This window comes from Pteropus vampyrus, unplaced genomic scaffold (assembly GCF_000151845.1).
Source record: "Pteropus vampyrus isolate Shadow unplaced genomic scaffold, Pvam_2.0 Scaffold48, whole genome shotgun sequence".
NCBI lineage: Eukaryota > Metazoa > Chordata > Mammalia > Chiroptera > Pteropodidae > Pteropus > Pteropus vampyrus.
This window is the reverse complement of record NW_011888829.1, coordinates 5,580,662-5,591,282: the sequence shown is the minus strand read 5'-3', so window position 1 is coordinate 5,591,282 and position 10,621 is coordinate 5,580,662. Positions and strand designations below refer to the sequence as shown.

The 10,621-nt window shown below is 38.5% G+C and overlaps 1 protein-coding gene across 1 annotated transcript in view; it reads left to right on the top strand.

Annotated features, from left to right (window-relative positions):
* LRGUK (leucine rich repeats and guanylate kinase domain containing) overlaps nucleotides 1-5,811 on the top strand; it is an 82,879-nt gene extending 77,068 nt beyond the window's left edge. The window contains exons 16-17 of the mRNA XM_023530307.1: nucleotides 3,953-4,092; nucleotides 5,572-5,811. Of these exons, the coding sequence (XP_023386075.1) occupies nucleotides 3,953-4,092; nucleotides 5,572-5,796 (365 nt within the window). The 3' untranslated portion in view covers nucleotides 5,797-5,811. The remainder of the gene's footprint in view (nucleotides 1-3,952; nucleotides 4,093-5,571) is intronic.
* The last annotated feature ends 4,810 nt before the right edge of the window (nucleotides 5,812-10,621 follow it).

The window sequence follows — 10,621 nt, the reverse complement described above, 5'->3', positions numbered from 1 at the left end:
ATATATATGCCTTACTGTTCAAGTGTACGACTGAAACTTACTGGATTTTGTTAACCAATGTCACCATAAAAATAAATAAATAAATTCATGTTACATGAACCATCAAAAAAAAAAAAAAATAGGTTCTTTTAGCACCTTTTGTCTTGTGAAAACACTTTCTTAATGAACTGAGCTTTCCCTAATTTTCCACTAAAAATTATGTAACCTATTAAAAATAAATAAATAAATACTTTTAACCGTATAGCAGATTATTGTGCTTTAATTTGTTTTTTGGCCCCTTTTATGGTTACGTTTCAGTATTGAGACTCCTTTGCAGGGATTTTATAGGTGTTAATATTTTGTATATGTATTTAATCATGGTACGTATAAATTACTCTTGTTAGTAAAAACTGGAACACAGTATTTTTGGTACCTAATATATTGCTTTACCTCACTATTACCTAAATAAACATAGTTTTTCTTTTTAAAGGCTCATTTGAGTGGGGAAAAAAATGAACAATGTTGAAATCATCTGGCTCTCTGTGGACCCCTTTGTATGAAAATTAAAGCCTATTTCTAAGTCATACATTTCCAAGTGTTTTCAATGAGAAACAAACCCTGGTGTTGATTCATATTTTGCAAGGTTTTATTTAAATGTTTAAAAATTATATTTAAAAGTCTTTAGTCTTGTTTTTGGACAGGAGACTGACTTAGTTGTTTTGCTATATATGTAATCTCATTAGTATAGGAAAATTGGTTATTCAAATAGAGATTTTGTTTTTCAAAACACAGTTGACTTTTGAACAAAACAGATTAGGGGTGCCCGCACCATGCACAGTTGAAAATCCATGTATAACTTTTGATTTCCCCAAAACCTTACTACTAATAGCCTACTATTGACTAGAAGCCTTACTGGTAACATAAACAGTTGATTAACATATTTTGTGTTATATATATTAAATACTATATATTACAATAAAGTAAATTGAAGAAAAGAATGTTAAGAAAATCGTGAGAGAAAATACATTTACTGTATTTATTGAAAAAAATCTACCTATAAAAGGACCTGCATAGTTCAAACCCGTGTTTTTCAAAGGTCAACTATATTAATTTTAATAAAATTAGACCCCCAGATTCTAATTTTCTTATTAGTTATTGACATGGTAATGGGCCTGTAATATGAGATCATCAACATCTTTTATTTTCTCCTTTTATGCAGTAAAAGGCCCTGTTTAGTCTGTGTGATTATATGATGTTAAATATATATACAAATGTTTTATTCCTAAGTACATGGCTTCTACTGCATTTGTTATTTATGTTGGATTTAATGCTTATTCTCTTAAAATGTTGTTTACAAAATTAATTTAAGTCACTTGACTGCAAAGGGATATGATTCTAAGTAAAAAGGTCTAAGCTATTTAGAATTAATTTGAGATGTAGTTCTAGCTGTCTCAGATATTTCATTTATATTTTCCTGCATTTGGTAATGATATTAATCCATAAAATAACTTTAAAATCTGTCATGCATCATTAAATTCATTTATGCTACATTGTAAGTATTTAAATAAGTTTAGCCTGTATACTGAAGAACTTGGTACTTTTTGTAGACTGTAATTTTAATATATGTGTATAAATATATAAATATTTTAATGTTGCCTCAAGGTTGACTTTAATTTAGGTACTTTAAATAAGATGACATTAAGAACTTGTTGCAGGATATTATAACATTGGTAATTATGGTTTTTTTAAATTGAGAAATAGACTCTCTTATCCATTGAGGTATTAAGGCATTAGAAACTATATTAAGAACTGTTTGAAACTGTTTGTTATAGAAGTCTAAGTCATTAAAATGGTGGCATTATAATATAGTTTAATAGTATTTGAAATACATTATTACCTTTACCCAAAATGTTTTGTTGCTGAGAAACCATTAAGACATTAAATTGTTGGAATTACAGCTGCATTGTATCATCAGATTGAACTTGGCTTATTTATACCATATCACAAATGGCTTATGTCTCAGAAATCTAGAAAAAAGAACCCTGAACAAATACTATATTCTGAATAAGTGTGTGTGTGTGTGTGTGTGTGTGTGTGTGTGTGTGTGTGTGTGTATCTGAGATCATTTTTCTCGAAATTGATCTGGTCTTTTTCACAATGTTCTGCTCTTAGAGTCCCATCAAGAGGACAAGTGTTGTTGTTTGTTTTTTTTTAAATGAGCCCAGGATCCAGCCCCTTCATCTCATTTTTTCCTTGCCTTAGCCATCCTGAATTCTTTAATTCAGTTGTATTAAGCGCGCCACCGGGTCCTTGGACGGAGCCATCCTCCCTGCCTGATAAGCTTTTGCCCCTAGATGCCGGAATGCCTTTCTTCATGACTCTGTCGTTGTTCAATGTCACCAGCTTAGAGAGGACTTCTTTTGACTATCATGCCACCCCTCACTCTATCTTCTTATCCAGCTTCCTGGTCCTTCATCACACTTACCGCTGCCTGACATTATCTGAAGTGCTCTTTGTCTGTCTGTACCATTAGAATGTAATTCTCACAGGTCAAGGACTTATTTTACTGCTATATCCCAACATGCAAAGCAGTGTCTGGCACATAGTAGGTGCTCAACCAATATGGATTGAAAAGCTTTCCCATCATGAAAATTTAACAGAGAATGTTTCCACACGTACGGTTGTCTCCTTTTATCACTGTGATCATTATAAATACAGTTACTTTACAGTGCCATTTCAGATTGCTCTATCACCTGGAATTCCTTGGGTATGGATTTGCCTATTGGTCACATCTTCTGAGTCTCTCCCCCTCTCTCTAGACAGGTGCTGGGTTGCAGAGCTTTAGACTTCCCTACCATGATTAAACACTTTTACTCTATCTGCAGCAGCTTTTACTTTGTTTCATTGGCTCGGGGTTGCCACACAATTTGGTGGGAGTTCAAGTTCAGACTCCATACCAGCAGACAGCCCAGGTTTACAGGTCTGATTTTCTACAGGTATTTCCACGCTCATTCCAGGTGAGACTCTGTGACCGGGCAAAGTCCTTAGGTTTTTGTGCTAAGATCTGCGGGCACTCCCTTTCTAACTCCTCACCTTGTCACACAGCCGAGGCCTTGCACATTAGACCTCAGGGACTGGTCTCTCCTCTCAGGCCAGGTACCTCGGCCCCTGGGATACCCTGAGCTCTGGGCGTCCATTCCCCTTCCTCTGCCTCATAATCTTCACTTCACTTCCAATGCCTGGAAGTTTCCGTTTCTTGGTTTCAGCGTTGCTATGTATCAAAACAAACTTCTGTCATATGTTGTCCCTCTGCTCAGTCAGCCACATTGGCTGGTGGTACATGAGGAAGTTATTTCTTTTAGAATTTTTAAAGCAATACTACTGAAAGTGTTGATACTCTTATATACGCAAAGGTATTTACACCTGGGCCTCTAGAGATGAGCAGTAATAGAAATTTAGATTCTTTTTATTCTAGGTCTCTAGACATTTCAATATTTTAAAAGAAATGTTAGACATTATTAATAAATTCTGTTAAAAAGTGACCTCATTATTCATTTCATTCTCTTCTCAGCATTGCATGTTTTCTTTTTAGTCTTTTATGAGAATTTCATCAAATGGAAAGTAATTATAAGGGTGACTTTTCAGTTAAGGATCTGGAATCCATTGTTTTTGCCAAGTTTTACTTCCTTTAATTCCATTCGTGAGGCTGTATTGAGTGAGCCCTAAGTATATTCCCAGGATGTGTCTACCAGGTGCTGCGGGCTGACTTTATTATTATCAATAATCATAATCTTATTCTAAGACATACTCTTAGTTATCTTACTTTCAGATAGAAATGCACAGACCTTAGCTATGCAGTTTGTTGTGTTTGGACAAATCCAGATACAAAGCATTTCTTTCACTTCAGAAATTTCCTTTTTCTGCTTTTATGTCTTTTATTTTAAACTTTGGTGTTTTTTTCTCCTCCTACTAGATACTAAGACACCTCAGCTGAAATCTGGAGAGTCTTCTGAAAAGCCTAGGGATGCGAGTTCATGTGATTTACTGCATTCTACAGACAGAAACTACTTTGAGAAATTATGGGCCAGACGTTCAGCCCAAAAGTCTCCAGTGGTAAGGAGGGGTGACAGATGGGGTGAAGCCGCGACGGAGCATCATTACCCAGTGTCAGACAAAGTGGAGGGGGGTGCGGTGATATTTCCAGACTAATGAGTTTCACCAAAACTATTTTCTGACTGGTGTCATCTAAAGACAAGTTTCTTCGCCTCTTTTTTACACCTCTAAGAATATACATGGATTCTAAAAATGTAATATTCAGTTTAGATTTTGTGAGTACCTTTCCCCTTAAGCTCCTAGTCAAGACCGACACTAAGCTCTTCTATTTAGCAAGAATAGAAAAGCAAGACAGTAGAATTAATGCTGTAAAAATATATATTTCCAGGGAAAACTTGCTTTCTTGTTGGGATATAATTTTTAATGTTCTTGTGCTGAGTCATCAGAGTGAGTTCACTCAAAGAGCCCATGTTTTATAACTTGGCAGTATTTAAACCAGTCATATAATTTAGTCCCAAGTCAGTTCTCTGAGAACTCAGAGACATCAGTATGTGCAGAAGTATTGAATGCAGACTTGGCACTGCATTCAAATCAGATTGTGCTCATTTTCCATTTGTAATAGTTTTAATGTGATGATTTGGGAATTCGAAGAGGTCTAAATCATTGCATTGTCATCGCAGCAACGAAACTTTTGGGTGTCAACTCTGGATATATGCCCTTAAGGCTGGCCCCTTCTAAGCAAATAATCACATCATCTTCTCAAGTCAGAACCATAAGCAGTGGTCAGAAGAATCAGACTGGGTACTTCATGAAAAGTCTGATGCTGCAGTATATACAGGCAATATGCATTCAACTCTGACTTAGTCGTAAGAGTGGGGTGTTCCACGTGCAAGAAACATCCTCATTTAAGTCAGCTTAAGTAAGAAGTGGCTGCATTATAAAAAGTACGACGAGTAGATTCACAGTGCATCGTGAGCCGGGATGAAGTGCAGCCCTCACAGAAATAGGAGCCAGGCCTGGAAAGCCACGTGCTGTCTCCTCCTCCCAGAGACATCGAGCTCCTTTCATCTCTGCTTCCCTTTCGTAAATGTTTTCTTGTCCTCTCTCCCTTTCCCTCTCTCCCTCCCTCCCTGTCTTCCTTCCTCTCTCCCTCCCAATCTCTTGCACTCACTCAGGCTTTCCTCCCACATAATTTGAACTCATTCTCATGGGCACCAGCCCCAACTCCCCACGACCTCTTGGCTCCGTGTCCATAATTCCCAGCAACTTCTCTCGGGCTCTTTAATTCATATTGCAGAAGGCAAGGGAATCTAATTGGCCCAGCTGGATTTCCAAGCCATGCCACACAGATCACATTAGACTGCTTGTCCAGCTCTCCGTGGCAAGGCTAAAGGCAGAGCTCTTGGTACAGATTATGGCTTCTTAGAAGGAGCCTTGGGTGGGCTCTAAACATCTATAAATAATATGAATTTGAACCATGATACCTGACCGCATATTTATCCAAAATAAATTAAATCTGGAATTGTTCCTGTCCGCCAGGATCTATGGGATATCAAATATCAGTCATTAGGAGTGAGGATGATGCCTGTTCTTTGGATTAAGTTCAGGAATCTTGAGACTTACACACCGTCCTGGAAAATTGGGGAAGAGCCTCCAGACCACATGGATACCACGAAGATTCCCCTCATCCAAGACCCTGAGTCCCGTTCTGAGCCAGTGGCTCTGGTATTCTCCATGTCCTCTCCTACTAGAAGCTTTGCTTAGAACTGACCCCTGAGATCCTGCCATGCCCTGAGGCACCCCCTCTGCACAAGGAACCCATCAGCACCTGTCCTTCCCCTCCCGGGAAGCCCAGCTCTTCCCAGGTCAGGCCCCCGCTTTCTCTGCACTTGCTGTCCTGTCCTCCTTGGATGGTACGGCTTTATGCTTCTTGGAGCTTAGACTTTCAGACATAATAATCTCTTGCAGTCCTCTGCGGGTTAGTGGGTATTCATGATTTACTTACACATGACCAATCTGAATATTCCTGTTAGAAAACTCTCAGGCCTAATTAAAGACAGCTTTTCTCTGGTCAAGGGCACACAGGTACCCAGACATGAAAAAAAAACAAACAAAAAACAAAAAAAACTCACACTCTATGTTCCTGCCAATAGTTCATCTCTGACATTTCAATATAAAATGAATGGACAGTATGGAGAAGCTAGAGAGGGCAGAGTGTGATAAAAAGGCACCAGAGGGGCCACCTTGGTGGCGCTAGGTGGGGGAGGGGAGCAGGTATTACAGACCACCTGTTGTCAAAAAGAGCCTCACCCTGGGTCGCTCCTTTCCTGCGGTCACCTCCCTGAGCAACTGTTCAGCCGCATGACCCAGGGCATCGAGAGCCTAGCCTAGAACACCTACAGTGCCGCGTGTTGGAGGGTGGGCGGTTACCTATTCACGAAGACGACAGTGCTGAAACCCACCACCTGTCAGTGCTGCTGGGGAGACAGTGGAACACAATAGTTTCAAAGAAAAGCAAACCGAATCTCCTAAGAATCAACTGGTTCACTCTTCAGAAATTAGTGCAAATGTAAATAATACTGAACTACTGCTGCCATAGACGTGGGGCAAATTTCCTAGGATTGTTTTTAGTGCCCCATTTTCTTTTAAAGATTATGAATTCAATGCTATTTTGAAATGCCGAGTATTCAGCAAATTTTAGGATATTTCCTAGGACATTAACATTGCGCGTAGCTGTCACAGAGCTGCAGCAGGAGCAATGTGCCTTTTTAAAGTCACAACAGAAGCTCTAGTGAGATGTTACAGTGTTATATTGGAGAACATAAATTGCCTTTATACAACGTTTATAATTTGGGAAGGACTTTCATATAAATTATATCACATATATCAAATATATCATTATACCCCTTAGGAGACGATACTTTCCTCATTTTACTTTCCCGACATAAACTTTCATGTATTTTTAGAACTTTTTAGTGGATGGAAGAAGGTAATTGCAACTTCCTCTGTCTGTCAAAAATCTGTATCTTAAATTGTCAAAAAAAAAAAAAAAGTGGAAACGTTTGTTTGTGCTTTTTGGGTATCTTACCTGTAGATTGAATGTGTTCATCTTTGGAAATTATCAAGAAAGCCATTCGACAGTGAGGGACAGTAGAAATTCTCCTCATCGATGCTTTGTTGGTTCTGTTTCTCTGGGGCGCTCTTCCCATGTATGTTAAAGATCACATCTTCCTCTCCGCTCACGCCTGCTCCAGAATTCACCGTGGACCCGAGGTCTCTCGGTCTAATCCCTCCATTCTCACACTCCACTCTTACCGTGTGCATAGTGTGTAGCTCCACATATGTCAAGGTGTATGTCAAATAATGAGACTGGTTTTTCGTGTGTCTTATGGATGGTCCGTTCTATTCTTTGGTAGTCACAGACACACATGTCATAACCAGTTGGGTAAGCGTGTATTTATGTGTGTGTTTGGGTCTGTGTATGTTTTTAATCTACTTGCTTCTGTCTACATTTAACTATTGGCTTCATTACCTGAGAGGAAAATGCACCAGCTCTGAGTTTATGTGACAGTCTTGCCACCTACTGGGTGATCTTATAAAAGTCACTTATCTGCTACGAGGTGTCATTTTTCTCTCCTGTAAAGTGGAGCTAATAATGTCTGCCTTACAAAATTATTATATCAAATGCATATGGAACTTCTTTACACACGATTGACCATTAAACAAATGTTAGTTGCTATGGTAATAATAGCTGGCAGGGAGGGAGAAGGAGTTCAGGCCCCCAGTTGTTGTACACCTTAAACTTACACAATGTTATCAGTCAACTATCTCTCTGTAAATAAAAATAATAATCAGTGTAAATTTAGGAAATAAGTACATTCGTCAAGGTTATTAGATATAATGTCAATGTTCAAAAACAAATTAGATTTTTATATAAGAGCAACATTACAGCCCCTTCCCCTCTGCCCTTCCTTTCATTTTCCTCATTCACCCATCTCTGCCCACCCTGAATTTGTTGCATTCCTGCCCTGTGTGTAGGATCTGGCTTTGCCTTTCAGTGTAGAGCAGATATTCGTTGACCAGGCGCTGTTCAAGGTGCTAGAACAAGGTGGACGCCATCCCTGCCCCTATGGAATGTATATTCTAGCAGTGACATCCCCCGGTCACCTCTCACCGGTAGGGCGAGGTCAGTGTGTCCCTAGCCTTTCTACTACTGCCTTTTTTCTTTAAGTAGAAAACAGGCTAATGGAGCATGGAAATTCTCAATGTGACTGACTCCTAACATACTGACAGCTGTTTTTAGTTCCTCGTATCTAAAGTCACTGGGGATTTACTCTAGGACCCAACTGACTTGACTTTGTTAGGAAAAAATGTCCAAGAGTATTATTCTTTGCTCTTCGGGTCTGAAAAAAAACCCTGCAACGTCACTTTTCTTGTTATTCTGATAGTTTATCAACATAAAATGCTTTCTCTGAATATGACCATAATTTAATATGGGTTTAAATAAATGAACAAAATATTTAATTTACTCACTCATTTCCTCATTTCTTTCTTATACAATCCTTTGTTGGTTTATTTCTTCTCTCTTCATAGCTTAAAGGGTATTTACTTTTCTGAATGACTCCCAGAACACGTTACTTGAACACCTCTAAAAGATTCTTGGAGAACTGTACATATAATTTTAATCAGCCTTGCTTCTTAAACACAGTTTTCAGGTGTGAGTAAAAAAAAAAAAAAATGTACAGCTCTTTTTGCTGCAAAAAGTATATAACAGGCACTATCCGATGGGAAGTTTTCATTTATACGATACTCGCATGTACTATTGGTTACAGAAATCTAAGTTCTTGTGTTTTCCTTGTCAGATATTATTATACTTCGGTTTCCCTCCCTGATGGCACCCACCCCCTTTTTGCGTGTTTGAATCCCTGGAAAGCATACAGGAAGGTTATGATGCCTTAGTGACAATTTTTTGCTCTGGAGTTATTGTGACTTCTAGAAGGTCTTTGCCTTCTAGAAGAAGCTCGATTGTCCGAATTTCAATTATATCTGTTTCCTCAACAAGCTCCTCTGACCTCCTTAGGGAACATCCTTACTCCCGAAGCGGGCCAAGTTACTGACAGCCAATTCTTCAGGAAAAAAAAAAAAAAATTGCTGAATGACCAATTCGTTCAAAGCCGATTTAGCAAATGCATGCGTGTAGCAGATAAGGCCGGTGCAATTTTATAAAGTACCCAAATGTACGAAGGCCAGTGGGAAAGTGGATCTGTGGTGACACATACTGGGCACCTACATCTGCTCTGCACTGTTTCCTTTCGATACTGGGAGGCATCCGCTCAGGGAGCTTGCCCAGGATTCCACAGTTTAGAAATGTTTATTTCGACTCCCAGAGAAAAGCACTTTCTTCTACTCAGGTGCATTTTTCAGTGCATGATGTTCAGCACCACATTTATTAGCCGAAATAATACTATAAAGGGACACTTCTCTCTCCTACCGCCTGGTTACCAAGTGGTACAGCTCATGTAAGGTCGGCAGTCTAAATGCTTTTTTCGAGGTAATAAATTGGTTTCCTGTTAGTCTCTGAAGGTGACCAATTAACTTTAAAATACCACTTATGATCTCAATTGAAGGGTATCCACCCACTGCATTTTTTATCCCCATTGAAATTTATCCTACTTTTGGCCAGTGAGACCCTCTTCCAGTCGCTCCTCTTGACCCATGTACTTTTGGTAGCCATCTTGCTATCTTTTATGACAAGACGGCCTATGCTCTTTTGTTTCATTAGCTGTTCTAGACCTGGAATCAATCTTTTCTCCAAGAAGCCTTGCTTCTTTAGATGGGAGATGGTCGTACAAGACCACGTTGCCCAGGAATGCATATTACTATGGGGATGATCACCGTGTCTAGGCCATTCTGTGGATAGATAAAATATTTCATGAATTCAAGTTGATATTTCCAATTCAGGTTCGGGACTTCAGGATTTTTACCTAACTTCTTCTCTATTACATATTTTTTTCCCCTCTACACCAAGAATCCTGATTCTGAAAGGCATAGGAAATAATAGAATTACAGTATCTCATTAAATATCTCATTTGTTTTATCTACATTACACACAGAAGAATCTCAAAATAACAATACTAATTCCACCAGCTCCCATTATAAAAAGTGAAAACAGATTTTAAAAATTGGGGGCAAATGTTCTTCTCCTATTATTTATGCTTGTGTTATAGCTACATTATCAGAGCATATGGTCATTATATACCCTCTCCCTTTTAACTCTAATTTTGTCTTAGTTTTCAAGACAAAAGCTGTAGACATTTGATAGTCATCATTAGAGCTTAGGTTGGTGTCTCTCTAGTTGTTTTGTTATCTAAGTTTATTCTCTAGCAGATATGGAAAGGGCTATGGGAACAATATTTCCTGAATTCTTACCTGATGTTAACAGTCTGTAATACTGTTATACTCTATAGTTGAATTGTAATTTTTATCATCTATCTCGTTTCCTTGTTTTGGTGTACTTTGTCAAGGATTTATACTTTGGATCTTTTTTGTCTAAAATATTTGTCATTTTTTTAAAAAACCATTTCACCTC